The sequence below is a fragment of the Diadema antillarum genome, unplaced genomic scaffold (genome assembly GCF_040938485.1).
Source record: "Diadema antillarum isolate AM-2024a unplaced genomic scaffold, OU_Dant_1.0 seq00000222_RagTag, whole genome shotgun sequence".
In the NCBI taxonomy this organism is placed as follows: Eukaryota; Metazoa; Echinodermata; class Echinoidea; order Diadematoida; family Diadematidae; genus Diadema; species Diadema antillarum.
Window position 1 is genome coordinate 756,653 of NW_027271276.1, and position 26,478 is coordinate 783,130.

General features: G+C 39.5%; 1 protein-coding gene and 1 pseudogene across 1 annotated transcript; both read right to left on the minus strand.

Annotated features, from left to right (window-relative positions):
* Positions 1-1,614: 1,614 nt before the first annotated feature.
* On the minus strand, positions 1,615-4,406 carry LOC139729185 (uncharacterized; annotated as a pseudogene).
* A 10,925-nt stretch (positions 4,407-15,331) lies between these two features.
* On the minus strand, positions 15,332-26,227 carry LOC139729187 (uncharacterized). The gene is made up of 8 exons (XM_071640117.1): positions 26,180-26,227; positions 24,741-24,998; positions 23,267-23,524; positions 21,793-22,050; positions 20,319-20,576; positions 18,845-19,102; positions 16,646-16,756; positions 15,332-15,885 (listed from the first exon to the last, which is right to left on the minus strand). Exons 2-8 carry the CDS (start codon positions 24,910-24,912, stop codon positions 15,332-15,334), a joined length of 1,869 nt encoding a protein of 622 aa, XP_071496218.1. The 5' UTR covers positions 24,913-24,998; positions 26,180-26,227.
* Positions 26,228-26,478: the final 251 nt, after the last annotated feature.

Sequence of the window (26,478 nt, forward strand, 5' to 3'; positions counted from 1 at the left end):
GAAGCGAGAACTCAGTTTGTTCGAAAGAATGACGAATGGCAATTTTTCATAATAAATCATGTCAACATCTTCTTTCATCTTGCACCAATACTCCACAGCAATACTGGTAGCTCCCGTATTGCAATATACACTGCTTGCATAAGTGGCTTGTAAAATGTTTTGTTCGTCAACCGCGTTCAAGCAAGAGAGAGAAAAAAAGATTCTTCTAGAATAGATCTCCATTTTAGCATATTAAAGATCACTTGAAGGAATACTCCTGTAGCTTCCAGAAGAGACACAAACGTAGTCGTTATCTTTCCACTTCTTCATAAGATATGAAACTCCTTCGACATTTTCATACTGAGCGTGAAGCCCTTAAATAGGATATATTGACGACAGTCCAAAACTATAATACGATTACATTGTGCAGCTTAAAACTACTTCTTTTTGATAAGACAGTAAATTTGATATCCTAACGATTACTACAAGTTCAAGGTATACGAAGCGATTGCTAAGATAAGCAACTCCGAAAATACTATGCATGTATCCTAAAAAGATAAACACACAACATAAGGCAAGACAAGGCATAGTGGTGATCACGTTCAAAGTGCGTAGTGATTACACAAGTAATTCCAATTTAAAATAATCAGAAAATAATTCATTAAGACAAACAATATTCTCTATTCACACACTAAGATAAAATTATAAGACACTTGGTTGCGGGGTTAAAGATGTGCGACTTGTCAAAACAAATGATGTGTTAACATCATATTGCCTGCCGTAAGCGACCATGTGGAATGACGATTCGTTATTGTGTACAATGATGTATCACTACACTAGTATTGACAATGATCGTGTGGGTCAGGATAAGTGATTCTCAGACATATACACAAAACATACAGTCACACAAGCACGCACAAAAGTTATATACACTCCAAAGAGATTATACCTATAGAGTAAGTAGTCGCCATACGCGTGCGTACAAATAGTGCGTCCAAAATTGAAGAGGGAGCGCACACTCAGCTCCTGGCACTGGATCTAAGTCTACGTTCAAGTCATATCTTCTCATATCATATCTGGAATGATATGTTATTCTTCATTACACATTTTCATTTTCAGAATCTCAATGTGTTTATTTGTTTGAATATTAGTTTTTACGATGGTATCATATCATTTGAACCATTTGGTAGAGTCCAGACCTTTTTGTTGTTCGCAAAATAAAGAGTGGGAACTTGGGTGTAGACTAGACAGTACTTGAGCATTATGACGTTTGTTTCGCGTACATTCCCACTCAAGCCATAAAATCAAACAACCTCAGCACCATTATGACGCTTAAACATGACCATTGTGACGTCACAATAAAACAACGCAAGGTCACTGCGCCGAATATTCAAGTCGAGCGCATTAAACAGTGCGCTGCCAGGATCCGTGCAATGGCGGCTCCCACAACGGGAAATGGCAGCTCCCTCGCGCGGCTGCCTCCCCACTGGACTACGCCCTCTTGTGTTATAATCTCTTTGATACACTCACACACACGCTCACACACACATACGCACACACACCCACCAACACACACACACACACACACACACACACATTCTGTCATGGCCTTACCCACATAAATTTCTTCCGTCTTATCTTTTGTCCTCGGGACGTCAAATTCGATCACAATAGAACTAACTATTCGACCATCGAAGACTCGCAAAATGCTTTCTGAGGTCATTATTTTATCCTCGGAAAGGTTCTTTGGCTCCTGTGGCTCCAAAACACGTGGTAATGAAACTCACGCATACCGCGTGAATATAAACACTCGTAAACAAATATGCTCAAATACATACGGTCACGTTGATATTTTACGTAGGCTTTACTGGTTAGAAGTGAAACTGTAAAATCCTATGATTAAACGTTAGTGTATCATATAACGTTTCATACGATTAGAGGTACTCGGTTCGATGCCGGGATCGATGTAATCGTAGTCTTCTTCCGGCGTCATCAAAGGGTTGTCGATGCCCATCATCGACGCACCGACGTCCGAGCTGCCTTTGGTCAAGGTGTTCGTATCACCGGACGAATCGGTCATCTCCGAGCTGGCATCGCAGCTCGTGCGCGACTGCAGCGTGCCGCTGAGCAGTGTCGGCGTGGGCAAGGGCGGCGGCGGAGGAGGCGGGGGAGCTGGCGGCGAGAAGACGGGTCGGTTGTTGAGGGTCGAGATTGAGTTGGATGGGGGCCGAAATGTCCCCGATGAGCAGGACGGTGGGCTGGAACGGCGAGAGTCGACGGACGAGATGAGATCTGGACTCACACTGCTATTAGCTGGGACTGCACCTGTTTTGTAGATTTGACTTTGGGGATGAAACAATCATAACACAACGGTTTGTATATGAAAGTATGTATCTTGGAAAAAAGTTACTATATATATATATATATATATATATATATACATACATTATATAATATTGATATAATATAACCGTTGCATGTTACTTGGATAAGAAAGATCTAGCTATCCTTAGTACATGTATGCACATTGATGGATAAGATATCACAAAATATATCAAAATAATACAATAGAAGAAAAATAATGATATAAAGAATGCATGCCACAAGATGAATTTTACGAAATGGACAATAGAATAGAATAGAATAGAATAGAATGGAATTGAATACAAAATAATATGCTTATGTATTATATAAAACAGATGTCATAACATAAGTTATTATAGAGAAATATAAAGAGATGTCGTTTATCATGTTATATATGAATATATAGAGACGTCTTATGCTATTCATAATTATACAAAAAATGTTGCCAACAATAAAAACTGTGACCCAAGCAGCTGTGATTGTAATCGAGCTGCTCTCACCGTCTATAAGTGGAAGATTCCAGTCTGGTAGACCACTGCGCCCAAAGTCACGATTGTCTGGCGTGTCCGGGGTCACCTAGCCATGACCTGCAGGGTCAATGACCTCGTGGTAATGCTCTTTGATCTCCTCCGAGTTTGCGTACATGAACGATGAGGTCGGGCTTGCTGGCGGGTGGCCTCCTCGCTTTAAAGTAAAACAAAACAAAGAGGAACAACAACAACAATACACAGATAAAATAACGAAAAGATTCATTGCAAAATGTGAAAAATGACTCTCATGGTAAGGTTCAGTTTGCCGACTTTCAATTAGTAAAATGTATGTTAGATCCGAGGCAAGAACTTTCTCGTATGACTGACTAGTTGAGGAAACGATACACAGAGACGTCATTCCCTCTTACTTCCATAAAACTCTCTTTAATTGTTTGTAAGATACACATGCGATAGAAGCGAAATTAATGGAAGGAGAAAGTAGTTTTACAGAGAGAGTGAAAAAACAGATAGACAAAGAAAATCAAAGAGACGACAAAAGAATACTGTATGTTGTTGGGACATTTTTTTACTCCTATTTGGCATTCAGTATTTGTCAGTGTGTTATATTTCCGCTCTACTCACTAATTTTCACGTTATTTTGTTTGCAATCTTTCAAATCATTTTATTTCATGAATATTATTGTTCACCACTTATGATTCCAATAAGATAACATGGATGACTGCATCCTCTACAAGTGCCCGATATTTCGCATCTTTGTATCCTTAAGGAAGAAAATAATTAAACAACGAAAAATCCAACCAAGCAGTGTACCTCCTTGTCATCGTAGCGATAAAACTTGCCGTCTGCCCCGATGGAGCTGTAGATGCTGCGAGGGCGCGGTATACAGGTGTGCGCCATGTTGAAGTCGGTGAGTTTGATACAGGGCTCGTCTCGGATGTCGAAGGACCGCGTGCTCTTCTTGCACATTTTTCTCATCGCGTGGTGGACGACGACGATCAGCGCCAGGAGGACCACGAAGCCAACCACGACTCCGATGACGATGTAGATGAGTCGCTGTTGATGTTAGAACGGCAACCCGTTCCCGTCATCGTCGGTAACTGGTGGGGCGCGCGAGCTGGGCGGCCTGGTCGGGACATCCGCGTACGGCTCGCTGTGAAATGCAACGGACTCGGCGGTAAACACTTGTCCGCTAATATCTAGTCTGAAGGTCCTGTAGTTATTGAGTCTGTTGCGAACCTCGACCAAGTCCGACTCGGCCATATCATGTAGCGTAAAATTGACTTCCATGGGATCACATGAAACTTCTGTGACTGTAATTCTCGATGAATTCATACTAATATGAGAAGATACAGATGTCTTAAAGCGCTCTATAAAGTCTGATTTGTTGACAACAACCACGGAGCAATTACCCGATAAAACCATGGTGCCTTGGATTGCTACACCAACGCCTACACCTGGAGTAGACCACACGTCTACTGGTTCGTGTGAAGTCGTTTCCTGCTGAGATGTGCTTAGGGGATCAGTGACGAGGGCAGTGAAGTCGGGCTCGTATACTGTCGAAGAGATTAGCATCAGTTTGGGCGTGCTTTCTGTGATGTTGTCGGGCACAGTTGGTAGAATATGTGTTTGATAGATTCCGTCGAGCAGGGGCGTCACCAGCTTTTTTTCAAGGGGGGTGCGTTTTGACACTAAATGTTTACGAAATTTTTTGGACAGACATTTCGCTGGTGTTTTCACGAACCGGCACAGCCGGCCCCGGAGCCGCGAAAGTAAGTTTCGAGATAATCGCGTTTGAAGTTTTTGCCTTTGCAAAATCCATGATTGCGCCTATATTTCACGTCCAGTTACCTAAATATCACACTGCACGACAGATTAGGAGTTGTTTGTGTGTTTCATGTTCTTGGTTTATCGTGAAAAACAAAAGTTTCGTTGAAATATCGGGCAAAGTCCGTCGTGCCGGTTCGTGAAAACACAAAAACACGTAAACAACGCTTCCAATATTTTCACGAACCGGCACCGTCGGCCGTGCCGCTTCGATTCTTCGCGCATGGTGCGGATTTCATTTTTCACGAAGTGACACCATCGGCGCGCACGCGCTGCGCGTTAGGTTATCTTCATCATTTCTCATAGCCGCGCGCGCACATAATCGAGCGCGCGCACTAGCGATGCTCCTTTGTATACTAGTGATATGAATTGGGTATCAAGATTTTGTTTGATACTTTTTGTTTTCTTTCCCCCTTCTAAATCTCTCATCCATTCGCAGAGAGGCATTATTATTGAGTTGTTCTTCATTATATTACACATTGATCATTGCTCTCAGCTCATTGCATCGGTCTTTCTGCACATTATTTCGAATCATAATTTTCAAGATTCACACTTCCTCGGAGTATTACTGTATCTCGTGCTATAACCACGAAGCATGTTGTTTTCGAATATGAAATGTAATCAGTTTGCTCTATTGCTTTGTGAATGTGTCATTCTTGTAAAGAAAATAATTCTGTGCTGGTAATACTCTCTTTCACTCTCTTTTCCACCCTTTCTTTCTCTTTCTTTCTCTCTCTCCCTCACACACACGCAAACACACACATACACACAAACAAACACACAATCCCTCTCTCTATTTATTTCCTACACGTGACACCTTACAAAACTTTTTAAATTACATAAAAACTAAATGAGCTTTACTTGGGTATCTTTTCTCATTCATAGATTTATTACCACATGTGTACACGAGTTTTAAATATGGCTTTTCAATAAACTATACGTGGATCATACTACTCATATAATGCAGATTCCAACTTGAATGAAGTTAAGGTACAGTATATTACCTTTCATTTATTTTTCAGATGTAACGAAGGTTTCTGTTATGTTCTAACATTTATACCAAGCTCTGTATGTATCATCCACCTTGATGATATCTATATTTCATGGCATTCAGGGTACTACAATATTTTTTTTTTTTTGTACATTCAAAAATGTTATTCAGACGTATGAGACTAGACTGACTCTTGCCTTTAAAGCCCTAAAATCTTACAAAATAATGACCAAAATGTTCCACCTCCTTCCATATCCCATCACCTAACTTCAACCTGGTCAAATGCTGTTTACCAAACATTGACTTTATAATCAATCTAGAATTTGATGATATGAATACAAGCGCATAATTACAAAGGCACTAGCTGATTTGGTATGGATAACCTTCTTCATATTAAAGGCAATACAATCTCGTAGACAGTGACTGAACTAATTGATGTTCAAATTGCTGTGACAGTTCACAAAGTGTATTATAAATCTTCTGCAAACAGTCTTGATCTTCCCTAATTTTGTAAAAGTTTGTAAGCACTCATATTATGCACAGTATGTGCCTGAAATTTTATTCATTACCATACCATGTTATTTTGCAAGATTTAAAAATCCTCATGTTTCCCTTTCTTTTCTCTCACTGCTAGAGGATACCATATACAAAGTTCCTTATCTAAGCTCAGTAAGAAGTGGCTATCAGATCTGCATTTACTCATTTGTTCCACAAAAATATACAATATAAAAAGACATAGATAATGATGTCTAGGCCATAATTTCTGATGTGGACACAGACTGCAATAATATGGCTATGTATTGCAGTACATCTATCATCCAAGAAAACATTTTCTGTCAAAGTTTATTAGGCATTTTTTAGTTGCAGAGAGAGAGCAAGCAGAGGAAATGTAAGCATCCAATTGTTTATATCCCTCTTGCAGTCTACTAATACCTTTCTAACTTGCACAACTTGACTTGACTTGGTCCTGACTTTAGTTTATGTCTGCTGTGGGTGTCACAGGTGCTGGGGTAGGCATAATTCAAAAATACCGAAAATTGTTTATGGGTTTGGCCTAATGGTGGCTGGGCTAAGGGAGACAAAATGAATAGTTTGATGGGAGAGCTGGTTCATAAACAAAGTAAAAGAAGAGACATCTATATGGTATTTGACATTGCTATGGTTTTGTTGTGAAAAGCACTGTTTAAAGTCAGAGAGGGAAAGCATAATACAGTGGAAATTGAGGATGGCATCATTGTGACAAAGCAGTATAGAGAGACCCGTGGATTGATAGTCATCAAGAGTAATGTCAGTGAATAAGGTGACAGTGAGAGATACAGTATGTAGGATTAATGTCCCTTAATGTCTCCTTGATTCTTTCACATACAATATTTTGAAAATTTGAGACTTTACTGATAAACGCACAGCAGTACATTCAGTTCATGGTTTCTTAATGTGACATGTTGATCTTGTCATTAATTACTTTGTGGATTGTCAGTCAAACAGATACAGAGATTACAAGCTATTCCAAACTCTGCTGCAAGAGTAGTGTCCAAATTAAAAAAAAAATGAACAAAAATTTCACCAGTGCTAAGAAGCTTGCACTAGCTTCCAGTCAAAATTCACATACAGATCAAAATATTGATATTAACTTTTGAATCCACACTATTTGAAAGAACTACTTTAAATAGGAAACACACCAGAGAGAAACCTTCGTTCAAAAGGTAGTGACTTATTTGTTATTCTGAATAAAAAAGCAATGGCATACATTTGCTTGTAATGTCTCTACCATTACAGTCTAAACGTGAAAAAAGGTATCATTGTAATTGCAATTGTATGTTTTTGTTCAATCATTTCTATCCTTGAGCACAAAAGGCATAATACAGAATGTTTCCATATGCTATATATTAAAACACTGTTGATTATTATAATTATTACTATTTTTATTGTTATGATTATGATTATGATGATGATGATCATTATCATTATTATTATTATTATCATCATTATTAAAAATGATGTCCTACTTTATGACACCACTACCCCCCCCCCCCATTTCTGCACACATACAAACCCAAAGTCATTAAATAGAAAATTAAAAAGAACATCAAAATAATGTTCTGCTAGAACCTGCCTATCCATTCATAAAGCACACACTCTTGTGAATAGTTTGATGCTGCTGTGTGGAGCAACTCTGTGATTGTGGTGAAATATTGCTATGATCTCCTTCCACAATGATCCCATGGCTTGGATTTTAGTGCAGATGTTCAGCTCAGCCACCCTAGTGATTTGTAGCTGTTTCGGGTTTCTCTTGGCCTTCTCCAGTAGACAGTTGTTATCTGCTTCTCTCCCTATGCAAAGAGGAACAATTGTTTTTCACAGACAATGTCACTTCTCCATTGCAGAGGAGAATGATGACATTTGATACAAAAGTCATAACATACTTCTTAATTAATTTTACACATTTCTAAAACTCCATCGATTTCCCTAAGAAAATAATTATATGATAATGTTCCTTTCATATCAACACTTTGGTAATGTTTTACTCAAAAGTGCTAATGCATTTTTTTTTATCATAAAGTTTAAATCAATGTGATAATGTGCATGACAAGACTGTAGTAGGATTACACCTAATTGTCCATTGACACTGGATTTTCTTAGTAATTGTCTATGACAAAATAAAACCAAATGCTACATGAAAAGGTGTTGCATGGATTGCTGTTTATTGATCTTGCTCACCTTTAGCATGGTGCACAATGTAACCTTTGAGTGCAGTAAGAAGAGGATGCTACGCCAGACGAAATGGTGAATGAACATATTGTTGACTAGAATCAGGAGCAGAACTAAAGTAAAGAATAAAGAAAGCAGGACATCACAAGTGAAAATCAGTGACACAGTCAATTCCATGTAAGTAATGTTTCAGACATTTGACTTCTGAGTGAACAAAGAAAAAAAACACATTGACATGAGTAAAACTATGAATGTATATTGAGACAGTTCATTTTCATCGTCTCTGCCAAGAATTTGTCATACAGTATGTGCCATTGACTTTTGCAAAGTTGATGGTATCTCATATCAGTACAGAGTGTATAACTGTTCTTCCTCATCTCCCTTGCCCCCCCCCAATAAAAAAATAAAAACACAACAATAATCAAACTAACAATAAAAAACTATAGTTACAACAGTCCTGAAAGATACATGACACTGAAGAAATGCATACTGCTACCACATCAAAATCAGACTGAGGGACAACATTGCCTTTATACCAAAATGCAACATGACTACAGATAATTAGATGTCAAAATGTTGGATTCCATGTTATGTCAGTGCTTCACATTCATAAAACTACAAATACAGTTGTAATTAAAGAAAGAGTAAGACAAAACAATTATTTCAGTATGTGGCAAATCATATTAGGAATATTATTATTACTAGTAGTGTGCCTGCACTGTCTATTACACACTGGTCTGTCTAATTTACTCTAAATCCTTGACAGATAGCAATGTAACTTACGGTTCTTGTTCAAGGTTGAGATGATAGGAGAAATCTGCAGGAATGTGGTATGGAGTACAATACTGTAAAGTAGCCCATCATCGAAGGACAGCACTCATTTCATTCCAGTCTGCAAGTTGTTGGGTTGTCCACACAAATGCCTCAATATCTGTTTGTAATGGAAGATGAATGAAAGATGTCAGTCACATGAGACTCCATCACTACCAGTTCTGTAAGATCATAAAATTGATGCACAGATTTGCAAAACATCACACTGCCCCCCCCCCCCCCCCCCCCCCCATCCCTTTCAGGTCTATATTCTACAGCTTACCAGAATCTGAAGTTTATGAACGTTTCTCTGGTTTAATTTTACAATTTGCCCAGCTCTGAATCCCTAGCCTCCATCCCCCCCCCCCCAAAAAAAAAAAAAAACCCTCTGTGTTTCAAATAACCATAGATTGTAGAAAATCAAAACAAACAAAATGAAAAATCACAAACTAAGGCAAAAGTACTTGCCACGTATAGGCCAATTACGTCTTACATTGAGGCTTTTAGGCTCATAATATAGCATGATAAAACAATTTATGAATTCATGTGCTGAGCATAAACGTTGCACAGGAGTTGTTTTTTTTTTTTTTTTTTTTTTTGCTTGTTGTCTATCCATTATTCCAAATCAAATTTGCTGGTACAGTATTCTTGACAACATTATCAAACTCTTCATTGTTGTTGGTAATGCCTCAATTAGACAGGGAGGTGGGAAGAGGACCTCCCTGATTTAACGTTAGACTTTTAGCAGAAGTAACTCTAAAATCTTTTTTTTTTTTTCATTGAGAATTCAAAGGTTATCAAAACAATTATTTTAGTATGTGGCAAATCATATTAGTAATATTATTATTACTAGTAGTGTGCCTGCACTGTCTATTACACACTGGTCTGTCTAATTTACTCTAAATCCTTGACAGATAGCAATGTAACTTACGGGTCTTGTTCAAGCTTGAGATGATAGGAGAAATCTGCAGGAATGCAGTATGGAGTACATTACTGTAAAGTAGCCCATCATGGAAGGACAGCACTCATTTCATTCCAGTCTGCAAGTTGTTGGGTTGTCCACACAAATGCCTCAATATCTGTTTGTAATGGAAGATGAATGAAAGATGTCAGTCACATGAAACTCCATCACTACCAGTTCTGTAAGATCATAAAATTGATGCACAGATTTGCAAAACATCACACTGCCCCCCCCCCCCCCCCCCCCCATCCCTTTCAGGTCTATATTCTACGGCTTACCAGAATCTGAAGTTTATGAACAATGAACATCTCTTTGGTTTAATTTTACAATTTGCCCAGCTCCAAATCCCCAGCCTCCACCCTCCCCCCCCCCCAAAAAAACCCCTAGTGTTTCAAAGAACCATAGATTGTAGAAAATCAAAACAAACAAAACGAAAAATTGCAAACTAAGGCAAAAGTACTTGCCACGTATAGGCCAATTACGACCGCATTGAGGCTTTTAGGCTCATAATATAGCATGATAGAACAATTTATGAATTCAGGTGCTGAGCATAAACGTTGCATTTTGCTTGTTGTCTATCCAAATTAAATTTGCTGTTACGGTATTCTCGACAACATTATCAAAGTCTTCATTGTTGTTGGTAACGCCTGAATTTAGACAGGGAGGTGGGAAGAGGACCTCCCTGATTTAACATTAGACTTTTAGCAGAAGTAACTCTAAAATCTTTTTTTTTTTTCTCATTGAGAATTCAAAGGTAGTCAGTGAAATAACATCACTTTTAGAGTAACCTGGACTGGTAACCTGGACAGGTCAAGAACACTATTAACACTGTTAACTATCTTAATTAGATCTTGAAGTTGTAGGCCTAGATATAGACTCCCTTATCTACCTGCCACCTGGGAAGTAGGTCGTTGCATTACATATTTGAGCTCGTAATACAGGAAACAATAAAACTTCACAATATATCACCGGTTAGTGCGTTTAAGATTCGATGCAAATGTGAGACGTGTTCATTTGACTTTAGTTCGAATCACTTTCCCTGCCTATTCTCCACTTACACCGAATAATAGATGTGGGACTGCACACGTAGATAACGAACCTAGGACAGCGCCAAACGAAGTCAATGTGATCTGCAAGAATACATATTTACGCTATTTTGATATTCTAATTCCTCATTCATAAATCTACAATCAAGAATGTGAAAAATGAACAATTAAAGTGTCAATACAGAGCGAAATGTAACTTTACCGATTTCATCTGTCTAGCTTCCGTTACTCTGGGCGCAGCCATTTTAGACGCGCGCGTACGAGGACGTTTGGCAGATGAATGATTTATGATGACGTCCGGCGTATACGCACCGTCAACCCGCGATCGTGCCACTTCGTGAAAATCGTAGACCGACCAGTCGAAGTTTTCACGAAGTGACACGGTCGTTATTATTACGTAATTATTTGAGATTGAGGTTCAAAAATTTGTCAGGTTGTAGATCTCGGTATTTACTATCATAATATGCAAAAATCTTAAAATCGAAAATTTACTCGATTTTGGCCGGTCGTGCCACTTCGTGAAAACACCGACGATTTGGAATATAGGAAGCTCTCAATCCCTAGATTTTTACTGTTTTTTGAGGGAAACCAAGCGGGGAAAGGGCACCGGCGTAGCTAGGATTTCATCTTGGGGGGGGGGGGGGGGGGGGTTAGTATGCGAGGGAGCGAGCAAGGGTGGGGGGAGGGTGTGGAAGTGCCGGAGGGGGTTGTACCCCCTATAAATGGATTATGGAATGACGGTGTGAAACGACAAATTACTGGCACTTAGTGGCAGCGATATCAGGAGAATGGCATAACGACTACATGCGAGCGAGGGGAACGAGCGAGCTTGAAAATTTTGACATTTTATAGTCCCAAAACTGCCGTTTGTAGCCATATCTTTTTGCTTTGTAAATTAAGGGGGGCACAGGGCGCAACTGCTGGCAATTACTGGCAGCAACATCAGGTGAATGGCATAATAATCAAATGCGAGCGAGCGAAGAGAGCGAGCTTGAAAAAATTGACATTTTACAGTCCCAAAACTGCCATTTGGAGCCATACTTTTTCGCTTTGGAAATAAAGGAGGGGTGGGTGCGCAACGGGCGCAACTGGCGGTAATTACTGGCAGCAACATCAGGAGAATTGCATAACAATTGAATGCGAGCGAGCGAGCGAGCTTGAAAATTTTGACATTTTACAGTCCCAAAACTGCCGTTTGTAGCCATATTTATTTGCTTTGGAAATTAAGGGGGCACACCGGGCGCAACTGCTGGCAATTACTGGCAGCAACATCAGGTGAATGGCATAGCAATTAAATGCGAGCGAGCGAAGAGAGCGAGCTTGAAAATTTTGACATTTTACAGTCCCAAAAACTGCCATTTGGAGCCATATTTTTTCGCTTTGGAAATAAAGGAGGGGTGGGGGCGCAACGGGCGCAACTGGCGGTAATTACTGGCAGCAACATCAGGAGAATTGCATAACAATTAAATGCGAGCGAACGAGCGAGCGAGCTTGAAAATTTTGACATTTTACAGTCCCAAAACTGCCATTTGTAGCCATATTTTTTGCTTTGGAATTAAGGGGGCGCACCGGGCGTAACTGCTGGCAATTACTGGCAGCAACATCAGGTGAAATGGCATAATAATTAAATGCGAGCGAGCGAAGAGAGCGAGCTTGAAAATGTTGACATTTTACAGTCCAAAATCTGCCATTTGGAGCCATATTTTTTCGCTTTGGAAGTAAAGGAGGGGTGGGGCGCAACGGGCGCAACTGCCGGTAATTACTGGCAGCAACATCAGGAGAATTGCATAACAATTAAATGCGAGCGAACGAGCGAGCGAGCTTGAAAATTTTGACATTACAGTCCCAAAACTGCCATTTGTAGCCATATTCTTTTGCTTTGGAAATTAAGGGGGCGCACCGGGCGCAACTGCTGGCAATTACTGGCAGCAACATCCGGTGAATGGCATAACAATTAAATGCGAGCGAGCGAAGAGAGTGAGCTTGAAAATTTTGACATTTTACAGTCCCAAAACTGCCATTTGGAGCCATATTTTTTTCGCTTTGGAAATAAAGGAGGGGGCGCACTGGGCGCAAGGCAGCAACATCAGGAGAATTGCGTAACAATCAAATGCGAGCGAGCGAGCGAGCGAGCTTGAAAATTTGACATTTACAGTAAAAGACAAACAAACTGCCGTTTGTATAGCTATATTTCTTTGCTTTAGAATTTAAGGGGGCGCATCGGGCGCAACTGCTGGCAAATACTGGCAGCAATATCAGGAGAGCATAAATGATTACATTCGAGCGAGCGGAACGAGCGAGCTTGAAAATTTACATTTTACAGTCCAAAAACTGCCGTTCTTAGCCATATTTTTCGCTTGGAAATTAAGGGGGGGGGGCGCACCGGGCGCAACTGCAGGCAATTACTGGCAGCAACATCAGAAGAATGGCATAAAGATTAAATGCGAGCGAACGGAGCGAGCGAGCTCGAAAATTTTGACATTTTACAGTCCCCAAACTGCCGTTTGTATAGCTATATATTTTTTTGCTTTGGAAATTAAGGGGGGGGGGGCGCACCAGGCGCAACTGCCGGCAATTACTGGCAGCAACTTCAGGAGAATGGCATTAGGACTAAATGCGAGCGAGAGGAGCGAGCGAGCTTGAAAATTTTGACATTTTACTGTCCAAAAACTGCCGTTTGCAGCTATTTTATTTTTTTTTTCGCTTTTAAAATCAAAGGGTGGGGGGGGGGGGGGGAAGGGACGCCCTATGCGCCCCTCCCCCTGGATACAGTGGTAGTCAAGGGTGTGGGTTTATGTTCATGACTGGGGGAGGTATGACCAGCGAGGTGGCGTCGAAGTGACCAAGCGGGGAAAGGATGTCCAAAATCTGCACTTTAGAGCATCCTCTAAACTAATTGTGCGTGTTTGTTTGTGTGTGTGTTCTACATGGAAAAGTTAGGAATTACCCCAGGTCAAGTCTTTTTATTGGCAATGCAAGACATTTTTATATATACTAGTATGTAAAGCAACACTGCAAAATCAATGATCGAGCTTTGATACAACGAAGCGTAAGGTACAAAGGTGTACTAAGTACATTCTAACATCACATTGCGCAACATTGTAGCGACTCTTCGTTCGGATGTACACTGCGCACATCCTGCTTATATGCAGAATGCCAACCAGGAATCACAATCTTTTGTCGGGTCCGGGCTTGTTGAACAATGTTTCACACTATATACCTATTTAATTATGGTTAAAGGAAATCATAGAAAAATATCTTATTTCTGGATCACCCTTTCATTCAAAAACAGTTTACTAACACTTGAACTACTATTTCGGTAAATCTTTTTTTTTAACCAGCGGATTCGGAGGGGGCGCACCCCCCCCCCCCCCCTCCTCCGTAGTTACGCCACTGCTTTTGGGTGAAATAATTGGACAGATTTCTTGAATTCTAACAAAAAAGCAAGAAAATCTTTTCATCGCGGGAATTACGATTATGTGGGGTGGGCAAATGGTGCGCTTGCCTTCCAATATTTTCATGGGGGAAACATTTTTTTCTTTCAAAAGCAAGAAAATCTTCTCATTTCGGGAATTATTAGTTATGGGGGGGGCAAAACTGAAATATGCTTGCCCCTCTTTTTTTTTTTTAATGAGGCTAAGGCTCGCTCTTGGGCTGGCAATATGGATTGGTCAGAAGCAATACATAGACCCTACATACTTGTAAGTAGCACACGTACATGCAAACATGTATAAGTGCTCCGTATCGTACGGATGTACATTACGGTCGATAGATAGTATAAACACTGTAGAATACTGATAGATATAAATTCAGTGCTGCCAGAACCAGGATGCGAATTGTTTTTGCCGACGAGTTTTTTGTTTTGTGTGTCCCTGGTGCAAACTATAAAAAAAAAATAGAAAAGAATAATTATTTAGCGTCCGGCGTTGAGGTCACTCGCAGACTGGTTTTTTTTTTTTTTTTTTTTTTTTTTTTTTAAGGATCTGAACCCAACGCACCCCCCCTGGTGACGCCCATGTCGAGTGAAGTGGTGAACGTTCCGGATGGCGACGGGGTAAATTCCACAGACGTCCCGAGAAACTCCGATGTCCCACCAAAAAGGGGTGTAGGCGACGGTGAAAGAGGAGTGACTGAGGACGACATGGATGTGGCGTAATCATACCCCGTGCGTCTTGCTGCTGTAGATGGAGATGGTGTTCACTGGAGATTGTGTGGGCGTGACGGGCGGTTGCGTAAGAGACGGACTAGGGTCAGGAATGGGCGTGTCTTGCAAGGAAGATGGCAACTTCGCAGTCGTGGACATTTCCGAAAATGCAGGTGAAGTCACCGCTGATGTTGAATTAGCAGAAGCAGACGACGTGCTTGACATTAGCGCTCCTATCAAATGGTTCTCAATGGAAAAAGTCATTGACTCTGAAGATGATATGTCGCTGTAGGCTAGGGGTGTCGGGGTTGCTGAAAATAGCGATGGTTGTTGAAGATGCTGTGAAATCAGTGATGAGGGAGAAGATTCAGTCACCAGCGAATGAAAAGGGCTTTCTGTCGGCAGTGGCGGAGTTGGGGAGGCAGAAAGGCTGTCAACGTTAGAGCTGTCACTAGCGGCAAGTGACTGAACCGGCGTCGACTCGATATCAATGCTCGCAGTTGACGGTGGTGGCGCTCTCATTGTTGTGTCTTCCAAGGATACTGTTGGCGTCATGGTATAAATCTCTGTTGTTTGTGCAAAGAAGGAGGAGGAAGAAAGTGGGGGAAGAATTATTGATTTTTCAATGATTATTTTTGCAGTACACTCTACAAGCCAGAGACGTTTGTTTGGAGCTGCAAATCATGAACATTGTAAATTTGTTAGTCTCAGCTTTCTTGCTCGTCCTACGTTCTATATCAACATTATTTCATTCGATTTGTTTCTCATGAAGTGACTGATTCTTAATTCGTGTATCCTGGCAGTAACTCAAATGCCTCAATGCTTCCAACGATGATTGAAAGCAAGGAATGAGACGGGAAAGTAATCTAAAGATAATGGAAAGCATTTGCTAGGTAGATGAAACGTTTTATACGAGATAATACAATCATCTCATCACATACCACAACGTAGTTCTGGGCCTGTATTGTGTAGAACTATTATCGAGTTACTGCCATTTTTAATCTTGAATTGAACCGCAACAATCGGAGAAGAATAGCGATCCACATCTTAGCTATATTCCCTTTGCATGTGACCCAGACACTTTTATAAGACCGCTAGTAATTCAGCGAAGAAAAGTAGTTCACCTTATTTTTAGTTCTTGAGCGATGTCTCTATATCACTGCCAATAAATCAAAAGGATTAAAAAAATAACGGATGGTTCACTCTAAAGGACTGGTCACTATAGTTAGCCATGTGAATCAAAGAAGTCATGTTGTTTTAGTTGTTGTTGTTGTTGTTGTTGTTTCTATCTAAAGGTCTCCAAAACTAGAAGAATTTGAAACTTACCAGTGATTTCATCCGTCACAATCAAACTATCGGTAGTCACTAACACCGAGTCTGGCGGGACGCTAGAGGCTGTGATTGATGCCGAGACAAGACCTTGACTGCCCCTAGAATCTGCAAGATGACAAACCAAAGACAAAACGAAGCAACTACATAAACAAAACTTTAAAGGGGATGGCTACTAAGTGATCAGTGGGAATCAGTGGGAATGCTAGGGTATGATTGTTCCAATCCTTGTGGGATTCATTGAAGAGTACATTATATATCTATTGTTGTGTGAAATTTATTTGCTTCAGAATGGTCTCATATTCAAGTAATGTGCAGTTTAATGTTAACGATCGACCCGTCACTGTATACAGGCACGCTAACCTGGAAACAGTAAACTGCACATTACTTGAATATGAGACCATTATGAAGTAAATAATTTTCACACAACAACATATATAGTGTACTCTTAAATGAATCCCACAAGGATTGGAACAATCATCCCCCAGCATTCCCACTGATTCTCATTGATCAGTTACTAGCCATCCCCTTTAAACTTGGATATGAATACTATAATTGCTTGAAATATTTCCATGCTGTTAAATCATGGGTGGATTGTTGTTGCGATCTTCCAACACTTTATTTGGCATCGATCCGTGAAAATGACAGAATAAAACATTTCCCCCCCCCCCAAAAAAAAAAAAAAAAAAAAAAACTATGTTAAAGTATTACAAATTCAGCTTGGGTGATCGAAAGCGCTGATCGAAACACCGGTCAATCTTACACCAATTTACAAACGATCGTCTACCAGTTTTGTTCATTGTCACATCCCATTTTAGATAGTTCGTAAGGCACTCACAAAATTTGCAGCTTGTGCCATCCGGAGAAAATAATCACGCGCCTCTTGGACATTGGAGTTTTCACTGATACCAGGGGAAACTCGGTATAACGAACACTGCTATAACGAGATATCGGTTATAACGAGGAAATTTTCTCGGTCCCAAATTTCCTTCCACACAAGTCTATGTAAAATGCTACTCTTATAGCGAGATCGGCTATAACGAAATAACTGCTATAACGAGATAAATTTTGTGACTTCCAAACAAAGAAAAACATAGTAAATCAAACCTGCTATAGCGAGGTAAAGCAAAATACCTTCGGTAAAGCTTTACTTCGCCTGTGCTATCATCTTCCGAGATTGTAAAGCTTCACACGCCAAAAACTGTCTTGTACATACATAACCATTTTCTTCAGTGCACTCCAGCTAGCACTGCATGTTGTATATGTGAAGTGTGTGTGTGCACGCACACTGATACAGTGTACATGCAGAAAATGTGGTGGGACGGCCATAATACATGACATCATCATGACGTTTAGCAGGTGTGAGGCAATCTGATGCTGTGATTGGCCTTCTACTTAGGGAATTCCCCGTCTTCACACACACGCAGTCATAATGTACAAATGTACATGCAGAATGTGTCACATACACACACAGCATTGTGCAGACCATATTCAAGCTTTCCACACAACACACACCCATACGATAACCACATTACCAATCCATAGACGATCTTGATACAATCGCAAGCTATATAAATTTACAAATTCAAACATCTGCAATTAATAAGAAACACATTCTTGATATTGGATTTCCTTGGCGAAAAACATCTTCTTACCCATAAAGGTGAGTGATTTTCTCACACACAATATCAAGTTATTAGTATTGATTGAAATATGGTGGGTAGTCCCACATGTGCAAATTAATGTCTTTATTTTATGCCTTCTTTTATGCTTACTGATATAACGAGATATCGGCTATAACGAGGAAGATGACTTGGTCCCGACCATCTCGTTATATCGAGTTTCCACTGTATATAATAAATATTCAGCTTCTGTTTGCAAAATGGAAAGCGTCACTCAAGCGCCAAATCCATTCGAAATGATTTCCAGCGCTCCTTCTATCGACTCACCACGGAATTTGCTCAGCGAGAATATTGTGTTTCATAAAATTTTAATCCGTAAAGGGAAAGCTACACTGATAATGGAATGAAACACAAAACTGCCACTCTGTAAGAATATCATCTATGATTTCACACTCCTGTATGTACAAAGCCCATTATTTTGTGAGAAGCAACGGACCTTGATATTCTATAGACGACTTATAAAGGCATTTCTATTTACCAATAGAAAGCGAAGTGGTGACACTTATACTCTTACTGTTATTCAACTGTGCAACTGGAAGAGTCGCCGTTGGAGATATTTGTATTGACGTCGGCAAAGATGAATACGATGGTGACGATGATAACGGATTCGATATCGATGACGTCGTGTTGTCATCCGTCATCGACGAGGAACTGGATACAATCGTAGAGGTGGGCGATGCAGACATCAAAGATGACACCGTTGGTGTAGCCGTCGGCAGCAAACTAAATTCTGACGAACTCAAACCTCCACTAGGTTGTTGCGTTGACACTTCTACGAGCCAGATATGATTATGAAAAACAAGATTTATATTATTTGTAATGTATATCAATGTATAAGCCTTTTGTCGAATACTCTCCAGCAGTGGACGGAATATCTTCAATGAATGTAGCAAATGATGAATTAATACATTGCCTATCAATCTACTGAAATGTTTATCGGCTGTGACAAAATAAGCCAATCTCAACAATGAATATTCTTTTAATCGCATAACGTGCACTTTCAGAATATTATTTACCCAAGGATCATGCTTATTTTTTCTTCAGAGGAATAGGAGCATACTTAAGAAATAGGATCATAATACATCAGAGATCAGATCATGTCTGATTGGTTTTTATGCTTCAAAATATTAAAAGAGATAAGATTATACTCCAGAGATAGGCTCACATCCAGAAATGTTATCATAATTCTCCAGTGATGAGATAATATACATTATACTCCAAAGATATAGGATCATTTATTTTAATTCATAGGGAACTTGATAAAGTTATGAAATATAACTGTGACATCTTTCTACGAGACATAATGGAGGAGTCGAGAGATATATAGTCATTACAAGTGTAGCAATCTTTAGAATAGACATATCCGTGGAACCACCAATGCTTATAATGCTTGACTTCTGCGGCTTGACTTACCTATAGCAAGAGCATTGTATTAGGGACAACTTTGACTGAAATCATCGAGGGTGGTAGCAGCATACCACACACAATGTGTGTGTATGTAATATGTGTGTAAGAAGCTACCATTATATAACCACAAATGTTTGAAATAATCAGATAGTTCGTAAGGCACTCACAAAATTTGCAGCTTGTGCCATCCGGAGAAAATAATCACGCGCCTCTTGGACATTGGAGTTTACACTGATATATAATAAATATTCAGCTTCTGTTTGCAAAATGGAAAGCGTCACTCAAGCGCCAAATCCATTCGAAATGATTTCCAGCGCTCCTTCTATCGACTCACCACGGAATTTGCTCAGCGAGAATATTGTGTTTCATAAAATTTTAATCCGTAAAGGGAAAGCTACACTGATAATGGAATGAAACACAAAACTGCCACTCTGTAAGAATATCATCTATGATTTCACACTCCTGTATGTACAAAGCCCATTATTTTGTGAGAAGCAACGGACCTTGATATTCTATAGACGACTTATAAAGGCATTTCTATTTATCAACAGAAAGCGAAGTGGTGACACTTATACTCTTACTGTTATTCAACTGTGCAACTGGAAGAGTCGCCGTTGGAGATATTTGTATTGACGTCGGCAAAGATGAATACGATGGTGACGATGATAACGGATTCGATATCGATGACGTCGTGTTGTCATCCGTCATCGACGAGGAACTGGATACAATTGTAGAGGTGGGCGATGCAGACATCAAAGATGACACCGTTGGTGTAGCCGTCGGCAGCAAACTAAATTCTGACGAACTCAAACCTCCACTAGGTTGTTGCGTTGACACTTCTACGAGCCAGATACGATTATGAAAAACAAGATTTATATTATTTGTAATGTATATCAATGTATAAGCCTTTTGTCGAATACTCTCCAGCAGTGGACGGAATATCTTCAATGAATGTAGCAAATGATGAATTAATACATTGCCTATCAATCTACTGAAATGTTTATCGGCTGTGACAAAATAAGCCAATCTCAACAATGAATATTCTTTTAATCGCATAACGTGCACTTTCAGAATATTATTTACCCAAGGATCATGCTTATTTTTTCTTCAGAGGAATAGGAGCATACTTAAGAAATAGGATCATAATACATCAGAGATCAGATCATGTCTGATTGGTTTTTATGCTTCAAAATATTAAAAGAGATAAGATTATACTCCAGAGATAGGCTCACATCCAGAAATGTTATCATAATTCTCCAGTGATGAGATGATATACATTATACTCCAAAGATATAGGATCATTTATTTTAATTCATAGGGAACTTGATAAAGTTATGAAATATAACTGTGACATCTTTCTACGAGACATAATGGAGGAGTCGAGAGATATATAGTCATTACAAGTGTAGCAATCTTTAGAATAGACATATCCGTGGAACCACCAATGCTTATAATGCTTGACTTCTGCGGCTTGACTTACCTATAGCAAGAGCATTGTATTAGGGACAACTTTGACTGAAATCATCGAGGGTGGTAGCAGCATACCACACACAATGTGTGTGTATGTAATATGTGTGTAAGAAGCTACCATTATATAACCACAAATGTTTGAAATAATCAGATAGTTCGTAAGGCACTCACAAAATTTGCAGCTTGTGCCATCCGGAGAAAATAATCACGCGCCTCTTGGACATTGGAGTTTTCACTGATATATAATAAATATTCAGCTTCTGTTTGCAAAATGGAAAGCGTCACTCAAGCGCCAAATCCATTCGAAATGATTTCCAGCGCTCCTTCTATCGACTCACCACGGAATTTGCTCAGCGAGAATATTGTGTTTCATAAAATTTTAATCCGTAAAGGGAAAGCTACACTGATAATGGAATGAAACACAAAACTGCCACTCTGTAAGAATATCATCTATGATTTCACACTCCTGTATGTACAAAGCCCATTATTTTGTGAGAAGCAACGGACCTTGATATTCTATAGACGACTTATAAAGGCATTTCTATTTATCAATAGAAAGCGAAGTGGTGACACTTATACTCTTACTGTTATTCAACTGTGCAACTGGAAGAGTCGCCGTTGGAGATATTTGTATTGACGTCGGCAAAGATGAATACGATGGTGACGATGATAACGGATTCGATATCGATGACGTCGTGTTGTCATCCGTCATCGACGAGGAACTGGATACAATCGTAGAGGTGGGCGATGCAGACATCAAAGATGACACCGTTGGTGTAGCCGTCGGCAGCAAACTAAATTCTGACGAACTCAAACCTCCACTAGGTTGTTGCGTTGACACTTCTACGAGCCAGATATGATTATGAAAAACAAGATTTATATTATTTGTAATGTATATCAATGTATAAGCCTTTTGTCGAATACTCTCCAGCAGTGGACGGAATATCTTCAATGAATGTAGCAAATGATGAATTAATACATTGCCTATCAATCTACTGAAATGTTTATCGGCTGTGACAGAATAAGCCAATCTCAACAATGAATATTCTTTTAATCGCATAACGTGCACTTTCAGAATATTATTTACCCAAGGATCATGCTTATTTTTTCTTCAGAGGAATAGGAGCATACTTAAGAAATAGGATCATAATACATCAGAGATCAGATCATGTCTGATTGGTTTTTATGCTTCAAAATATTAAAAGAGATAAGATTATACTCCAGAGATAGGCTCACATCCAGAAATGTTATCATAATTCTCCAGTGATGAGATAATATACATTATACTCCAAAGATATAGGATCATTTATTTTAATTCATAGGGAACTTGATAAAGTTATGAAATATAACTGTGACATCTTTCTACGAGACATAATGGAGGAGTCGAGAGATATATAGTCATTACAAGTGTAGCAATCTTTAGAATAGACATATCCGTGGAACCACCAATGCTTATAATGCTTGACTTCTGCGGCTTGACTTACCTATAGCAAGAGCATTGTATTAGGGACAACTTTGACTGAAATCATCGAGGGTGGTAGCAGCATACCACACACAATGTGTGTGTATGTAATATGTGTGTAAGAAGCTACCATTATATAACCACAAATGTTTGAAATAATCAGATAGTTCGTAAGGCACTCACAAAATTTGCAGCTTGTGCCATCCGGAGAAAATAATCACGCGCCTCTTGGACATTGGAGTTTACACTGATATATAATAAATATTCAGCTTCTGTTTGCAAAATGGAAAGCGTCACTCAAGCGCCAAATCCATTCGAAATGATTTCCAGCGCTCCTTCTATCGACTCACCACGGAATTTGCTCAGCGAGAATATTGTGTTTCATAAAATTTTAATCCGTAAAGGGAAAGCTACACTGATAATGGAATGAAACACAAAACTGCCACTCTGTAAGAATATCATCTATGATTTCACACTCCTGTATGTACAAAGCCCATTATTTTGTGAGAAGCAACGGACCTTGATATTCTATAGACGACTTATAAAGGCATTTCTATTTATCAACAGAAAGCGAAGTGGTGACACTTATACTCTTACTGTTATTCAACTGTGCAACTGGAAGAGTCGCCGTTGGAGATATTTGTATTGACGTCGGCAAAGATGAATACGATGGTGACGATGATAACGGATTCGATATCGATGACGTCGTGTTGTCATCCGTCATCGACGAGGAACTGGATACAATTGTAGAGGTGGGCGATGCAGACATCAAAGATGACACCGTTGGTGTAGCCGTCGGCAGCAAACTAAATTCTGACGAACTCAAACCTCCACTAGGTTGTTGCGTTGACACTTCTACGAGCCAGATACGATTATGAAAAACAAGATTTATATTATTTGTAATGTATATCAATGTATAAGCCTTTTGTCGAATACTCTCCAGCAGTGGACGGAATATCTTCAATGAATGTAGCAAATGATGAATTAATACATTGCCTATCAATCTACTGAAATGTTTATCGGCTGTGACAAAATAAGCCAATCTCAACAATGAATATTCTTTTAATCGCATAACGTGCACTTTCAGAATATTATTTACCCAAGGATCATGCTTATTTTTTCTTCAGAGGAATAGGAGCATACTTAAGAAATAGGATCATAATACATCAGAGATCAGATCATGTCTGATTGGTTTTTATGCTTCAAAATATTAAAAGAGATAAGATTATACTCCAGAGATAGGCTCACATCCAGAAATGTTATCATAATTCTCCAGTGATGAGATGATATACATTATACTCCAAAGATATAGGATCATTTATTTTAATTCATAGGGAACTTGATAAAGTTATGAAATATAACTGTGACATCTTTCTACGAGACATAATGGAGGAGTCGAGAGATATATAGTCATTACAAGTGTAGCAATCTTTAGAATAGACATATCCGTGGAACCACCAATGCTTATAATGCTTGACTTCTGCGGCTTGACTTACCTATAGCAAGAGCATTGTATTAGGGACAACTTTGACTGAAATCATCGAGGGTGGTAGCAGCATACCACACACAATGTGTGTGTATGTAATATGTGTGTAAGAAGCTACCATTATATAACCACAAATGTTTGAAATAATCAGATAGTTCGTAAGGCACTCACAAAATTTGCAGCTTGTGCCATCCGGAGAAAATAATCACGCGCCTCTTGGACATTGGAGTTTTCACTGATATATAATAAATATTCAGCTTCTGTTTGCAAAATGGAAAGCGTCACTCAAGCGCCAAATCCATTCGAAATGATTTCCAGCGCTCCTTCTATCGACTCACCACGGAATTTGCTCAGCGAGAATATTGTGTTTCATAAAATTTTAATCCGTAAAGGGAAAGCTACACTGATAATGGAATGAAACACAAAACTGCCACTCTGTAAGAATATCATCTATGATTTCACACTCCTGTATGTACAAAGCCCATTATTTTGTGAGAAGCAACGGACCTTGATATTCTATAGACGACTTATAAAGGCATTTCTATTTATCAATAGAAAGCGAAGTGGTGACACTTATACTCTTACTGTTATTCAACTGTGCAACTGGAAGAGTCGCCGTTGGAGATATTTGTATTGACGTCGGCAAAGATGAATACGATGGTGACGATGATAACGGATTCGATATCGATGACGTCGTGTTGTCATCCGTCATCGACGAGGAACTGGATACAATCGTAGAGGTGGGCGATGCAGACATCAAAGATGACACCGTTGGTGTAGCCGTCGGCAGCAAACTAAATTCTGACGAACTCAAACCTCCACTAGGTTGTTGCGTTGACACTTCTACGAGCCAGATATGATTATGAAAAACAAGATTTATATTATTTGTAATGTATATCAATGTATAAGCCTTTTGTCGAATACTCTCCAGCAGTGGACGGAATATCTTCAATGAATGTAGCAAATGATGAATTAATACATTGCCTATCAATCTACTGAAATGTTTATCGGCTGTGACAGAATAAGCCAATCTCAACAATGAATATTCTTTTAATCGCATAACGTGCACTTTCAGAATATTATTTACCCAAGGATCATGCTTATTTTTTCTTCACATTCAATTTTCATGCATGCCAAGGAATTTATTGCCACGATGTTTTTATATTCATGCTGTACAGAGGACATGCATCTGTTGAAAATCTGTGAAATGTTTCTCCAGATTAGCTTTTAGAAAAAAAATCAAACACTCAACTTGGTTTAAAATGTAAGACTTGCATTGTGTTATCTGGCTCAGTGAGTAGAGCGGCTGCCCTCACAATCGGGAGGTCGTGGGTTCAAACCCCGGCCGCGTCATACCAAAAGACGTTAAAAGATGGGAGTTGCTGCTACCTTGTTTGCCGTTCAACAGTAGAAAAGGTTAGAGCAACGTCGATCTGGCGCTGCTCAGTGGCTGCCGGGCCCACGATCAATTGGGCAAAATGAATTTCCATTCTTGGACAATAAAATTTGGAGTTTATAGTTTATAGGAGTTTTATAAACACTTGCTTATATACGTCTACACTTTCCATTTTGCAAATCTCAATAAATCACACAAGTCTATGCAAGCTTATGTGCATTTGGCCATTGGAGTCAACAGGTTGTTAGTGAGTAGTGATTAAATATTGAAGAGATGCTTCGAGCTATCCACGAAAATAGGTTTGAAATTCGACCAGGGTTGAATCCATGCTACAAAGCCATGTATCATAACGTACGCTCGTTTATCAACAGCAATGGTTGGGAAATTGCTGACTGTTCTCTCTTCAGCCTTTTTGCCAAAACAAGAACCTGGGAGCAAGACACTCGTACTGTAAATTTGAAAGAATTGTTGATATAGGCAATGTGGTACATTGGAAAGACGGATTTACTTTCAAGCCTGCTCTTCGTTGCAAATATAGCTAACTAAAACACAGAAAAAGAAAATAAATCCGTCGATAAATGCAACTTAGAATAAGCTGTGTGGCTTCAACCACTGAGATATAATTAACCTGTTGCTGTACGTTGGAGGCAGACGAGAAAAGCTATTACTGCGAATGCCGTTGCCATGGTTATCGTGTAGAATGAAATCTCGGTCCCCCTATGGTGACGTCTCCGGGTAATTTACGTCTTGATTATGCTTTGCAACCCTGCGGGGAGGGGGGGGGGGGAGGGGGTGTTGGAAGAGGACAGAGAAGAAAAATGTTGAATACTGTATGTATAGATAAAGACGCAGTCGCAATAAACACTATGTATATCATACATGTATACCCTATCTACAGCGTAACGAAATATCATGGAAGCATACAAT

Coding starts and splice junctions, on each gene's coding strand:
- LOC139729187 (XM_071640117.1), bottom strand. CDS start 24,912: ATGTCTGCATCGCCCACCTCTACGATTGTATCCAGTTCCTCGTCGATG. Junction 19,103..20,318: donor AGTTGCACAGTTGAATAACA/GTAAGAGTATAA, acceptor TCTGGCTCGTAG/AAGTGTCAACGCAACAACCT. Junction 16,757..18,844: donor AGTTGCACAGTTGAATAACA/GTAAGAGTATAA, acceptor GTCATCTTGCAG/ATTCTAGGGGCAGTCAAGGT.